This window comes from Triticum urartu, chromosome 2A (genome assembly GCF_056163025.1).
Source record: "Triticum urartu cultivar PI428250 chromosome 2A, HENAU_Tu73, whole genome shotgun sequence".
NCBI classification, from domain to species: Eukaryota; Viridiplantae; Streptophyta; class Magnoliopsida; order Poales; family Poaceae; genus Triticum; species Triticum urartu.
In genome coordinates this window covers 685,734,312-685,749,172 of record NC_141874.1, presented here as the reverse complement: position 1 = coordinate 685,749,172, position 14,861 = coordinate 685,734,312, and the positions used below count along the sequence as shown (strand labels likewise).

General features: G+C 45.7%; 1 protein-coding gene across 1 annotated transcript; it reads right to left on the bottom strand.

Moving 5' to 3' along the window:
• Positions 1–1,261: 1,261 nt before the first annotated feature.
• On the bottom strand, positions 1,262–2,491 carry LOC147986726 (uncharacterized). Its single transcript, XM_087542126.1, has one exon. It carries the CDS (start codon positions 2,489–2,491, stop codon positions 1,262–1,264), a length of 1,230 nt encoding a protein of 409 aa, XP_087398252.1.
• Positions 2,492–14,861: the final 12,370 nt, after the last annotated feature.

The window sequence follows — 14,861 nt, the reverse complement described above, 5'->3', positions numbered from 1 at the left end:
ACGGCATCATGCTGTGCAGGAACGTCGGCCCGAGTTGGATGATATCCTCCACGATATGGACCAGCAGATGCACCATAACGTCGAAGAATGCGGGCGGGAAGTACATCTCAAGCTCGCATAGTATCACCATGATCTCTTCCTGTAGCCTTCTGAGTTGCCTCACGCCAACCGACTTCCGAGAGATGACATCGAAAAAGTTGCATAGGCCAAATAGCATTTCACGGACGTGCGCGCCCATGATCCCATGGATTGCAATTGGAAGTATCTGCGTCATCAGCACGTGACAGTCGTGAGACTTCATCCCTCTGAACTTCTGCTTCGCTGGGTCTAGGTATCTGCTTATCTTCCCCGTGTAACCGTAAGGAAGTTTTACTCCTACGAGGCAGGTGAAAAACTGCTCGATCTCCTCCTGACTTAGAGTGAAGCACGCGGGAGGGTAGTCATTTCCGGTCTTCTTGGCCTTTTTGCCTTTGCGACGACTTTCTGTGTCCTGCTTCGCCTCATCATCATCATCATCATCATCATCATAAGCGTGAAGCTCCTGCCTGATGCCCATTGATTTCAAGTCTGCCCTTGCTTTCGGCCCATCTTTGGTCCTCTCTGGCATGTTGAGCAGGGTACCAAGCAGACTCTCGCACACGTTCTTCGTGATATGCATGGCATCAAGGCTGTGAGGCACACGGTGGATCTTCCAGTACGGCAAGTCCCAGAAAACAGACCTCGTTTTTCCATACCTTCAGCAGCGGCTCTGGCGCCTTTCGCTTCTTTCCCGGCTCTAGCGCCTTTTGCTTCTTTCCCGGTAGTGGGCAATCTTTCCAATTTTTCAACAGCCCGTCTATTTCCTCGCCGCTCCTCGTACGCGGGCGTCTTTGGGGTTCGGTTTCACCATCGAACAGATCCTTGCGTTTCCTCCACGGGTCATCGTCGCAAAGCTACCTTTGATGTCCCATGAACACGGTTTTCGAAGACCCGGGATCTCTATCTAGCTGGCGATACATTGTGTCATCCATGCACCTGACGCATCCAGAAAATCCATGGACCACCTGCCCCGCGAGATATCCATAACCGAGATAGTTGTGCACCGTCGTGAGCAGTGCCGCTCTCATAGGGAAATATTCTTTCTCTGCGGCATCCCACGTATTGGCTGGCGTTTTCCACAGCATGTCTAACTCCTCTTTCAGCAGCCCCAGATACAGACTGATGTCATTCCTTGGTTGTTTCGGCCCTTCAATTAGCATACTCATGTGAATGTACTTCCTCTTCATGCACAACCAGGGGGAAGGTTGTACATCCACACAAACACAGGCCAGGTGCTATGTGTGCTTCTCTGGCTGCCAAACGGATTGACTCCATCGGTGCTCGTGCCCAGCACGATGTTCCTTGGATCCTTCCCAAATTCTAGGTGTTCAAAGTTCAACGCTTGCCACTGGCTCCCATCCTTAGGGTGACTCAGCATCTTGTCTTTTTTATTTATCTCCGGATCATTTGCGTCATCTTCTCGCTTCTTCTCCTCCCTATCCGCGTGACAACGTAGGAGCTTTGCTACCTTAGGCTCCGCGAAATACCGCTGCAGACGAGGAGTGATCGGAAAGTACCACACCACTTTTCGAGGAGCTTTCTTCCTCTTCTTGTATCGAGTGACGCCGCACACTGGACATATGGTAGGCTCCGCGTGCTCGCCCCGATATATGATGCAATGGTTCATGCACACATGGTATTTCACGTGCGGTAAATCCAGAGGACACACAACTTTCTTCGCCTCCTCGAAACTGGTCGGGCACTTGTTCCCCTTGGGAAGATGTTCGTGCCAGAATGACATGTTCTCGTCGAAGCATGCGTCGGTCATTTTGTGTTTTACCTTCATCTCCAAAGCCATGAGCGTTACTTTCAGGCGGGTATCCTCGGGTCTGCATCCTTCATACAATGGAGTAACCGCGTCTATCTCTAGTTGATACAGGTTGCCTTTCTCTCGGGCGGCAGCTCTTGCGTTATCCGTCTGATTGAGAAGCATCTCTTGAATATGAGGGTCCTGCACCCAGCCCATCGATGGTCCATCATCGTCTGCTCCGCCGGCATCTTCATCTTCATGATCATGCCCTTCGTCTGCTCCGGCATCTTCCTCATCATCATGTCCGGCATCTTCTACATGATGACTGTGTACAGCATCACCGTCGTGATCATGTCCTGGAGATTCTTCGTCTTCTCGCCCGCCCAAGCCACGGTGGTTGTCTTGCTGCCCTTCCTCATTTCTTGCCTGGCCCCCATGGACGACTTCATAGTCATCTTCATCACCTTGCCACCGATAGCCATCCATGAAACCACGCAAGAGTAGGTGGTCCCACACCTGCTCGGAATCCGGGTCCGCAATAAGGCTCTTCAGCTTGCATCTTTGACACGGACATCTTATCTCCGTCTCGTTCTTTTGAAGCATCTCGGCCTTCGCGGAGCTCAAAAACCTATTCACGATGCCTTCGGTCATCGTGCGGATCATGGTCGCCTGCGGGGTAGAGCAAAACAATATTTTAGAACCAAGAAATTTTTTTTGGCATGACTTTCCCTAAAAATAGGACCAAAAAGAATGCATAGTGCCAAAATTCTCGCCGAAACGGAAATGAATCAACATTCCGGCAAAATATTGGAAACTATCGCATTTCAAATACCGGTACCTACAAACACAAACATATATGCAACACCACAAACATATGCAACACCACAAACATACATAGATCTAGCTAGGCCACAAAAAGTGCATGTGCACGTTGTTGGAGCGAGCTAGGGAGAAAAAAAGTAGATCTACAACGTGAAGATAGCTTTCCCCTTACCTATCAAAAAAAGGTAATTTCACCACTTAATTTTGATGAATCTATGGTGCAAATGAGGTGAGGAGGAGGAGGCAGCCGACAAGCTTGGAGAAGGAGGTGGAGGGAATGAAGTGGGGAAAGTGAGTGTGTAGGTGTGGCTGTCCAAAATATCTAGCTGGTCCCAGGTTACTAATGGCGCACCACACAGCCATGCGCCATTAGCAACCCAACATACTAATTTCGCACCTCCTGGCCGTGCGCCATTAGTATTTTTGCAAAAAAAGTATATATATATATATACTAATGGCGCACCGTGGCATAGTGTTGCATTACTAGTTTAAACTAGTAACGGCGCACTTTGCAACGGTGCGCCATTAGTAGTTTTGCAAAAAAAAGAATAAAAAATACAGCAGTGGCGCACTCTATGGCTGGTGCGCCATTACTAGTTAGAACTACTAATGGCGCACTTTGCCTGGATGCGCCATTAGTATGTTTGGAAAAATGAAAAAAATTTGTTACTAGTGGCGCACCTTGTGCCTGGTGCGCCATTAGTGTCTTCCACACTAATGGCGCATCACCACATGGTGCGTCATTAGTATATAGTAGTGGCACACCGCTTCTCTGGTGCGCCATTAGTGTCAATTTCATCTATAGCCCATTTCCTAGTAGTGTTATCACTAAGCGGTAGCGATAGTCGTAGAAGCAATAGTTGGCGAGACGACAACGATGCTACGATGGAGATCAAGGTGTCGCGCCGGTGATGATGGTGATCATGAAGGTGCTTTGGAGATGGAGATCAAAGGCACAAGATGATGATGACCATATCATATCACTTATATTGATTGCATGTGATGTTTATCCTTTATGCATCTTATTCTGCTTTGATTGACGGTATCATTATAAGATGATCTCTCACTAAAAATTTCAAGGTACATGTGTTCTCCCTAAGTATGCACCATTGCAAAAGATCGTGTACTGTGTGCTTCTACTGCAAACAGACTGGTCACTGGAAGCGGAACTGCCCCAAGTATTTGGCGGATAAGAAGGATGGCAAGGTGAACAAAGGTATATGTGATATACATGTTATTGATGTGTACCTTACTAGAGCTCGCAGTAGCACCTGAGTATTTGATACTGGTTCTGTTGCTAATATTTGCAACTCGAAACAGGGACTAAAGATTGAGCGAAGATTAGCTAAGGAGGAGGTGTCAATGGGTCGGGTTTGGGGCGGGTGGAGTGGTCCAAATCCAACCCATGACCAATCTTCCTACCCTCTGCCCATCCACCAAATTATCCATGGGCACAACTTGTGCCCATGCCCAAACCCGCTGGATACCCACATACCCATGGAGCTCCATGGGCATAGAAAAGTCAGCATGAAGCCTTCCCAAATATCAAATCAACTGATCATCATTCACTCACAAATGACAACATAAGCAACATGCATAAGTAGGTAACAAGTAATACGATGAGTCCTTAAGTGTGACATACCAGAGGTTGATTCTGTAGCATATAGCTCATGGCACAAGTTGCATATTTCCTGCCATTTCCCATTGATTCACTCTTTCTACTATCACTGTCATATGACCCCACATGTCATACGGGTATCCATTAGATATCCATGGAGCACAAACTATAACCATGCCCAACCCGGCTGTTCGTGGGTATCCATATCCATGGACCCATGGGCAGAAATGTGCTCCATACCCTTGCCCAAACGGGTCGGGTATCCATGGGTATCCAGATCCACGGATAAAATTGCCATCCCTAGGAGGTGACGATGCGTGTGGGAAATGGTTCCAAACTCGATGTGATCGCCGTCGGCACGCTACCTCTACATCTACCTTCGGGATTAATTTTAGACCTAAATAATTGTTATTTGGTGCCAGCGTTAAGCATGAACATTATATCTGGATCTTGTTTGATGCGAGACGGTTATTCGTTTAAATCTGAGAAATAATGGTTGTTCTATTTATATGAGTAATATCTTTTATGGTCATGCACCCTTGAAGAGTGGTCTATTTGTGTTAAATCTCGATAGTAGTAATACACATATTCATAATGTTGAAGCCAAAAGATGCAGAGTTGATAATGATAGTGCAACTTATTTTTGGCACTGCCATTTAGGTCATATTGGTGTAAAGCGCATGAAGAAATTCCATACTGATGGACTTCTGGAATCACTTGATTATGAATCACTTGGTACTTGCGAACCAAGCCTCATGGGCAAGATGACTAAAACGCCATTCTCTGGAACAATGGAGCAAGCAACAGAATTATTGGAAATCATACATACTAATGTATGTGGTCCAATGAATATTGAGGCTCGCGGCAGGTATCGTTATTTTCTCACCTTCACAGATGATTTGAGCAGATATGGGTATATCTACTTAATGAAACATAAGTCTGAAACATTTGAAAAGTTCAAAGAATTTCAGAGTGAAGTGGGAAATCATCGTAACAAGAAAATAAAGTTTCTACGATCTGATCGTGGAGGATAATATTTGAGTTATGAGTTTGGTCTACATTTGAAACAATGCGGAATAGTTTCGCAACTCATGCCACCCAGAACACCACAGCCTAATTGTGTGTCCGAACGTCGTAATCGTACTTTAATAGATATGGTGCGATCTATGATGTCTCTTACTGATTTACCGCTATCGTTTTGGGGTTATGCTTTAGAGACGGTTGCATTCATGTTAAATAGGGCACCTTTGAAATCCGTTGAGACGACGCCTTATGAACTGTGGTTTGGCAAGAAACCAAAGTTGTCTTTTCTTAAAGTTTGGGGCTGCGATGCTTATGTGAAAAAGCTTCAACCTGATAAGCTCGAACCCAAATCGGAGAAATGTGTCTTCATAGGATACCCAAAGGAAACTATTAGGTACAACTTCTATCACATATCCGAAGGCAAGACATTTGTTGCTAAGAATGGATCCTTTCTAGAGAAGGAGTTTCTCTCGAAAGAAGTGAGTGAGAGGAAAGTAGAACTTGATGAGGTAACTGTAGCTGCTCCCTTATTGGAAAGTAGTTCATCACAGAAACCGGTTCATGTGACACCTACACCAATTAGTGAGGAAGCTAATGATGATGGTCATGAAACGTCAGATCAAGTTACTACCGAACCTCATAGGTCAACCAGAGTAAGATCTGCACCAGAGTGGTATGGTAATCCTGTTTTGGAAGTCATGTTACTTGACCATGATGAACCTATGAAACTATGAAGAAGCGATGGTGAGCCCAGATTCCGCAAAATGGCTTGAGGCCATGAAATATGAGATGGGATCCATGTATGAGAACAAAGTGTGGACTTTGGTTGACTTGCCCGATGATCAGCAAGCCATCGAGAATAAATGGATCTTCAAGAAGAAGACCGACGCTGACGGTAATGTTACTGTTTACAAAGCTCGACTTGTTGCGAAAGGTTTTCGACAAGTTCAAGGGGTTAACTATGATGAGACTTTCTCACCCGTAGCGATGCTTAGGTCTGTCCGAATAATGTTAGCAATTGTCGCATTTTATGATTATGAAATTTGGCAAATGGATGTCAAAATTGCATTCCTGAATGGATTTCTGGAAGAAGAGTTGTATATGATGCAACCAGAAGGTTTTGTCGATCCAAAGGGTTCTAACAAAGTGTGCAAGCTCTAGCGATCCATTTATGGACTGGTGCAAGCCTCTCGGAGTTGGAATAAACGTTTTTGATAGTGTGATCAAAGCATATGGTTTTATACAGACTTTTGGAGAAGCCTGTATTTACAAGAAAGTGAGTGGGAGCTCTGTAGCATTTCTAGTATTATATGTGGATGGCATATTATTGATTGGAAATGATATATAATTCCTAGATAGCATAAAAGGATACTTGAATAAGAGTTTTTCAATGAAAGACCTCAGAGAAGATGCTTAAATATTGGGCATCAAGATCTGTAGAAATAGATCAAGACGCTTAATTGGACTTTCACAAAGCACATACCTTGATAAAGTTTTGAAGAAGTTCAAAATGGATCAAGAAAAGAAAGGGTTCTTGCCTGTGTTACAAGGTGTGAAGTTGAGTAAGACTCAATGCCCGACCACTGCAGAAGATAGAGAGAAAATGAAAAGTGTGCCCTATGCTTTAGCCATAGGCTCTATCATTTATGCAATGCTGTGTACCAGACCTAATGTGTGCCTTGCTATTAGATTAGAAGGGAGGTAACAAAGTGATCCATGAGTGGATCACTAGACAGCGGTCAAGAACATCCTGAAATACCTGAAAAGGACTAAGGATATGTTTCTCATTTATGGAGGTGACAAAGAGCTCGTCGTAAATGGTTACGTCGATGCAAGCTTTGACAGTGATCCAGACGATTCTAAATCGCAAACAGGATACGTATTTATATTGAATGGTGGAGTTGTTAGTTGGAGCAGTTCTAAACAAAGCGTCGTGGCGGGATCTACATGTGAAGCGGAGTACATAGCTTCTTCGGAAGTAGCAAATGAAGGAGTCTGGATGAAGGAGTTCATATCCGATCTAGGGGTCATACCTAGTACATCGGGTCCAATGAAAATCTTTTGTGACAATACTGGTGCAATTGCCTTGGCAAAGGAATCCAGATTTCACAAAAGAACCAAGCACATCAAGAGACACTTCAATTCCATCCGGGATCAAGTCCAGGTGGAAGACATAGAGATTTGCAAGATACATACAGATCTGAATGTTGCAGACCCGTTTACTAAGCCTCTTCCACGAGCAAAACATGATCAGCACCAAGACTCCATGGGTGTTAGAATCATTACTGTGTAATCTAGATTATTGACTCTAGTGCAAGTGGGAGACTGAAGGAAGTATGCCCTAGAGGCAATAATAAAGTTATTATTTATTTCCTCATATCATGATAAATGTTTATTATTCATGCTAGAATTGTATTGACCGGAAATATAATACATGTGTGAATACATAGACAAACATAGTGTCACTAGTATGCCTCTACTTGACTAGCTCGTTGATCAAAGATGGTCGAAGTTTCCTAGCCGTAGACATGAGATGTCATTTGATCAACGGGATCACATCATTAGGAGAATGATGTGATTAAAATGACCCATTCCGTCATCTTAGCACTTGATCATTTAGTTTACTGCTATTGCTTTCTTCATGACTTATACATGTCCCTATGACTATGAGATTATGCAACTCCCGATTACCGGAAGAACACTTTGTGTGCTACCAAACATCACAACGTAACTGGGTGATTATAAACGTGCTTTACAGGTGTCTCCGATGGTGTTCGTTGAGTTGGCATAGATCGAGAATAGGATTTGTCACTCCGATTGTCGGAGAGGTATCTCTAGGCCCTCTCGGTAATGCACATCACTATAAGCCTTGCAAGCAATGTGACTAATGAGTTAGTTATAGGATGATGCATTACGGAACGAGCAAAGAGACTTGCCGGTAACGAGATTGAACTAGGTATTGAGGTACCGACGATCGAATCTCGGGCAAGTAACATACCGATGACAAAGGGAACAACGTATGTCGTTATGCGGTTTGACCAATAAAGATCTTTGTAGAATATGTAGGAACCGATATGAGCATCCATGTTCTGCTATAGGTTATTAACTAGAGACGTGTCTCGGTCATGTCTACATAGTTCTCGAACCCGTAGGGTCCGCACACTTAAAGTTCTATAACGATTGGTATTATGAGTTTTTGTGTTTTGATGTACCGAAGGTAGTTCGGAGTCCCGGATATGATCACGGACATGACGAGGAGTCTCGATGTAACACCTCGGATGTAATTTACCTAATATGTACTCCAACTCTTGCCGTTTCCGGTGCCAAGTTATTTTATTTTCTCGGGTTCGGGTTTTTGTCTCCGTGTGTTGTTGTCGTTGTCATGCATCTCATATCATGTCATCATGTGCATTGCATTTGCATACGTGTTCGTCTCATGCATCCGAGCATTTTCCTCGTTGTCCGTTTTGCATTCCGGCGCTCCGTTCTCCTCCGGTGGTCATTTCTACCTTCTTTTCGTGTGTTGGGGTTAAACTTTTCCGAATTGGACCGATACTTGCCACGCGGCCTTGGTTTACTACAGGTAGACCGCCTGTCAAGTTTCATACCATTTGGACTTCGTTTGATGCTCCAACAGTTAACCGAGGGACCGAGAAGGCCTCGTGTGTGTTGCAGCCCAACACCCTTCCAATTTGGCCCAAAACCCACCAAAACCCTCCCCATCATCTAGAGCATTCGATCACGACCGTGTGGCCGAAAACCGCACCTCATTTGGACACTCCTAGCTCCTCCTATGCCTATAAATAGGTCCTCCTCCGAAATCCCGGATCTCCTCTCCCCCGAAACCCTAGTTCCAGCACCTCCGTGCGGCCGGACACGTCCGGTCCAGCCGGACGAAATCGCCCCACCAACCACAGCTTGCCACGTGGGCACCGAGCCCCACATCGCCGCCTCCTCCCGCCGCCGGCCTGCTCGGCCCGTGCGGGGCCCCCGCGGCCCAGAGGCGCCCGCGCCCCGCGCCCGCTAGCGCCGCCGCCTCCTTTGGCGCCGGCCGCCCGACGCCGCCGTGTTCTTCGCCGCTCCGCCGCGCCTCCTCAACTCCGGCGCCGGCAGCCGCCTTCGCCCACCGCCGCCTCGTCGTACCGGCAAGGCCGCGCCGCCACCGCCCGGCGCCGGCGACCACGCCGGCGAGCGCCTCTGCACCTCCTCGCCTCCTCCGACGAACTCTCCGGCCGGATCCACCGCGTCAAGTCCGGCCGATGAACCTCGGCGTCCGTGCGCCGATCCGGATCTAGATCTGGGAATAACACCTCGGTTGACTTTTTCTCAGAAAACCCTAATTATGTTGCTATGTTCATCGTGACGTAACTTTGCACCCGTAGATCCGTTTCGGGCGTATAGGATATCAAAATGTTTGTCTCAGAGAGCACATCATTTCATCTCATTGCATCATTTTCATTTGAGTTCATCTTGATGCCCGAAATGCTGTTGGAAGAGTGCTATTTGAGTTAATTGTCAGATCTACTGCACCAAATAGCTATTTGTCATTTTTTCCATGATTAATATGTGCATGATATACCCCTGAGCTCTACATGTGTTTTGTTATATGCTTTGCCATCTTTTCAGAGGTGCCATCCATGTATTTTTGTGATATGTGTGGTGACTAGCACAAGCTTGCAAAGTGGTGCATTCGTTAATGCTGATTTTAGGGACTTAGCAATTCCACTAAGTCCTTGGTTTGTTTTTATCAATATGCCATATGTTCATGTTGTTTCCTAATGATCCGTACCTCTTTTGAGGATGATCAGTAAGGATGATTTGTTAATCTTGTAGTGCTCTATCCATCCATGTCTTTGTTTGCAATTATGGAGCAACCTAGCTTGAGTCAATCGAGCTCTACTTTTGCTATTTCGTGAATCTGGGCAGATTGTCTACTTGTTAGCGATTTTGCCGAGGATGTTGTAGTTGATCTGTGCATGCTATGTTGTTGTTCTTGCCATGTCTAGATTTTATTATGTGTATTCTTAATGGGTGTATTCTTAGATTGTGATGCCTTTCTCTGTAGTGAGTGCATCGAGCTCGTAAACATGCCTACTTGATATCTGATTTGCATGCTCCAGTTTTTCACAAAGTCTGTGATCTGATTATGTTTTTGCCATGTTCACATGCTTGCAATTGTATTTTCTGATCCCTTTTGGCTCAAGGTCACTAAGGGACTTTTGTTAAGCTCTTTGAGTAGCTCCATGCCATGCCTTGCCTTGCCATGTTAAGTTCCTGTAGCTTATAGGTTTCATGCTCCAAAGTGCTACCTGATCTGAAATTCCAGACAAGTGTTGATTTCACTAAGTCTGAAACCTGTTTACCAATTGCACTTTTGCCATGCTTGTTTGAACCTGATAATTGATGAATTGGCCGTAGCTCAGAGTTCATCTTTTGTCAAGCATCATGAATGGATCCCTGCCATGTATTTTGTTTCCATGTTTGAGTGCTGTAGCATAATTATCTTGTTGCATTTAGATGGTTACTTGCTGTTTATCGCAGACCGGTGCCATATTTGAATCGCTTGCCATTTCCAAACTGTGCCTCTGATTCCGGTGATCTTTATATTGATTTCAACCGAAATCACCTCACCTTTCCAGTGGAACTCTTGGATTTCCATGTTGTGGCCAGGTTCTTTCATTCCTTGTCAAATCTTGCATATGCATCATGTATCGCATCCCGCATAGCATACCATGTTTGCATCAAGTTGTTTGAGCTTTGCCCATGGTTGATTGTGTTCCGTTTGCTTGTTTTGTCTTGTTTGGGTAGAGCCGGGAGACATGTTCTCTAACGAGGAGCCCGTTGAGTTTGCTTTCGAGGATCCAGTCAACTCTGACAACTTTGCAGGCAAGATGATCATACCCTCGAAATCACTTCTATCTTTGCTCTGCTAGATGCTCGCTCTTTTGCTATGCCTATGCTACGATGCCTACCACTTGCTTATCATGCCTCCCATATTGCCATGTCAAACCTCTAACCCACCATGTCCTAGCAAACCGTTGATTGGCTATGTTACCGCTTTGCTCAGCCCCTCTTATAGCGTTGCTAGTTGCAGGTGAAGATTGGAGATCGTTCCTTGTGGGAACATTATTTTCTTGTTGGGATATCATTATACTATCTTGTTATCTTAATGCATCTATATACTTGGTAAAGGGTGGAAGGCTCGGCCTTTTGCGTGGTGTTTTGTTCCACTCTTGCCGCCCTAGTTTCCGTCATATCGGTGTTATGTTCCTGGATTTTGCGTTCCTTACGCGGTTGGGTAATAATGGGAACCCCTTGACAGTCCACCTTGAATAAAACTCCTCCAGCAATGCCCAACCTTGGATTTACCATTTGCCACCTAGCCCTTTTTTCCCTTGGGTTTCCGGAGCCCAAGGGTCATCTTATTTAAACCTCCCCGGGCCAGTGCTCCTCTGAGTGTTGGTCCAAACTAGAGTCCTGTGCAGCGCCCCCTCGGGGAAACTCGAGGTTTGGTTTTAGTTGTATGGAGCGCTCATCTGAGTGTGCCCTGAGAACGAGATATGTGCAGCTCCTATCAGGATTTGTCGGCACATTCGGGCGGTGTTGCTGGATTTGTTTTGACATGTCGGAGTTGTCTTGTAGAACCGGGATGCCGAGTCTGATCGGAATGTCTCGGGAGAAGGTATATCCTTCATTGACCGTGAGAGCTTGTCATGGGCTAAGTTGGGACTCCCCTGCAGGGATTTGAACTTTCAAAAGCCATGCCCGCAGTTATGGGCAGATGGGAATTTGTTAATGTCCGGTTGTAGATAACTTGAACCTTAACTTAATTAAAATGATTCAACGGTGTGTGTTACCGTGATGGTCTCTTCTCGGAGGAGTCCGGGAAGTGAACACGGTGTTGGAGTAATGTTTGCCGTAGGTTGTTCTTTAGTTTCTCGTTCGTGCTTTGCCTTCTCTTCTCGCTCTCTTTTGCGAACAGGTTAGCCACCATATATGCTAGTCGCTTGCTGCAGCTCCACATATTTACTTTGCCTTTCCTATAAGCTTAAATAGTCTTGATTGTGAGGGTGCGAGATTGCTGAGTCCCCGTGGCTCACAGATTACTTCCAAACCAGATGCAGGGCCTGATGACTCCGTTCCAGATGATGCGCTTGAGCTCAAGTGGGAGTTCGACGAAGATTCACGCTGTTACTATGTGTCTTTCCCTGATGATCAGTAGTGGTGCCCAGTTGGGGCGATCGGGACCGTGTCGCATGTTGGGTTGATCTTTTATTTTGGCACCGTAGTCGGGCCATGAGTGATTGGATGATGTAATGCTACTTATGTACTTTGTTTGACGTGGCGAGTGTAAGCCAACTATGTACCTTTCCATTTATTATCTATATTACATGGGATGTTGTGAAGATTACCTTACTTGCGACATTGCTTTCAATGCAGTTATGCCTCTAAGTCGTGCTTCGACATGTAGGAGATATAGCCGCATCGAGGGCGTTACAAGTTGGTATCAGAGCCTTCCCCGACCTTAGGAGCCCCCACTGCTTGATCGTTTTTAGCAGCGTTGTTGAGTCTAGAAAAATGTTTTGAGTCATTTAGGAATTATATATCGGAGAGTTTAGGAATTCTTTTTACTCCTCAGTCCCTTCATCGCTCTGGTAAGGCATCCTGATGTAGAGTTTTGAGTCTTCTCTTCTCAAATTTCACTAAATTTTTTTTAGAATCACGCGGGTATCTTGGAATCGTTCCGATGGATTTGTGACGAGAACATTGTTCTTGGTGCCTCCTGTCATTTAGGGGTTGTGGCAGTGTCCCGGGGAGTTGAGCTCCGAGGTGTTGTCGTCACAATTTTATCGTTGCAGTTCTGGAATACCTGAGTTTAGTTCGCCGACATCGAAAATCTCTTTTATGAGGTTGTTGGTGAGATAACCTCGACGCCACCCAGTACTGGGGCGGGAGTTCGGGAGTATTGCCATAACTTGTATAACGGATGCTTTTCGAAGGTTGAGGTAGATGGTTTCCGAAGTTTCTCGGTTATGTGTTGAAGGATGGATACAGCTGGATGTAGGATTTGCTAGATTTGGGTGAGATATTATGCTTCCCCTGTATCCCCAACACCTGATTGCATAACCGGAAAGGTTCGAGAGTTTCATAGGTGGGAATTCTTGTAGCTCTAGCTCTTCTTCCACGGATATTTGGTTTGAGATTGGGATTTCTTACCGAGTATTCGTTCTTGTTCTATACCTTGTTGATTTATTCCTCTACCTAAATTCTAAGTGGCTTCTCAATTTATGGATATGTGACCATTTCAAGTGGAATGCATTCGTTCTTATGTTCGGATGTGAAGACTATATGTTGCAATTTCAACCCGCTTGATTCAGCTTCAATTTTATCTATCAATGTGCTAACAGATGTCACCCTCTTCAGGATGGCTCCTGCTAAGAGCAGCAATCAGAATCAGAATCAGGATCCGCCACCACCTCCTCCTCCTCCTCCTCCGGAGGCATGGCAAGCTATGATGTCTGCTACCAATGCAAACACGCAGTTGATCATGCAAATTCTTCAAGAGCGCAATCAAGGGAACCAAGGCAACCAAGGCAACCAGGGCAACAATCAAAATCACTTTGCTACACTCAACCAGTTCCTTGCTAACCAGCCAAAGACCTTCAGCAATTGTGTTGAGGCAACTGATGCTGACGATTGGCTCATGGACTTATGCAAGCATTTCGAGTGCAGTAACGTCAGGCCTGAGGACTTTGTCAAGTTCGCTTCCTTCCAACTCAAAGACCAAGCTGCAGAATGGTTCCAGCAGTACAAAGATTCCAGAGGAGGCTGTGTGATTACCTGGGATGAATTCCGTCAAGACTTCAAAGCTCATCATATTCCTCAGAGTGTGGTTGAAAGAAAGCGTGAGGAATTCCGCAACCTGAAGCAAGGCTCTCTGTCTGTCTATGACTACAACAAGTTGTTTCAGAAGCTCGGCCGCTTTGCTAAGCAGGATGTCCCTGACGAGAAGAGCATGATATACCAGTTCAGGGGTGGTCTCAGAGAAGAAATCCAACTAGCTCTTGTTCTCTTTGAGCCCTTGAGGTACGATGAGTTCTACAACATGGCATTGAAGCAAGAGGCTGCTCAACTGAAGTGTGATGCTTCCAAGAAGCGAGTCAGAGATGCTACTCTTTCTTCCTCTACTCAAGTGGCCAAGCAGCAGAAGTATTGGCTTCCTCCTCTTCCGTTCCGTCAGCCGTATCAACAGAAGAGCAAAGGTGGCAGTGGATCTTCCCACCCACCCAAACCTGGCTTTCAGAACAAGACTTCGTCTCAAGCTCCAAGATCGAGTGCTCCGTATCACCGTCCGCTTTCAGAGGTCACGTGCAACAAGTGCCAACAGAAGGCTCACTATGCCAACAAATGCTTCAACCAGAGGCGTCTCCCTCCTCCTCCTCCTATGAGATCAGCAAGTACAGCTATGGTCAAGCATAACCCCAAGTACGCCAAGGTCAACATGGTGAATGCAGCTCAGGCAGAGGACTCGTCAAATGTCATCATGGGTAACCTTCCTATTAACGATGT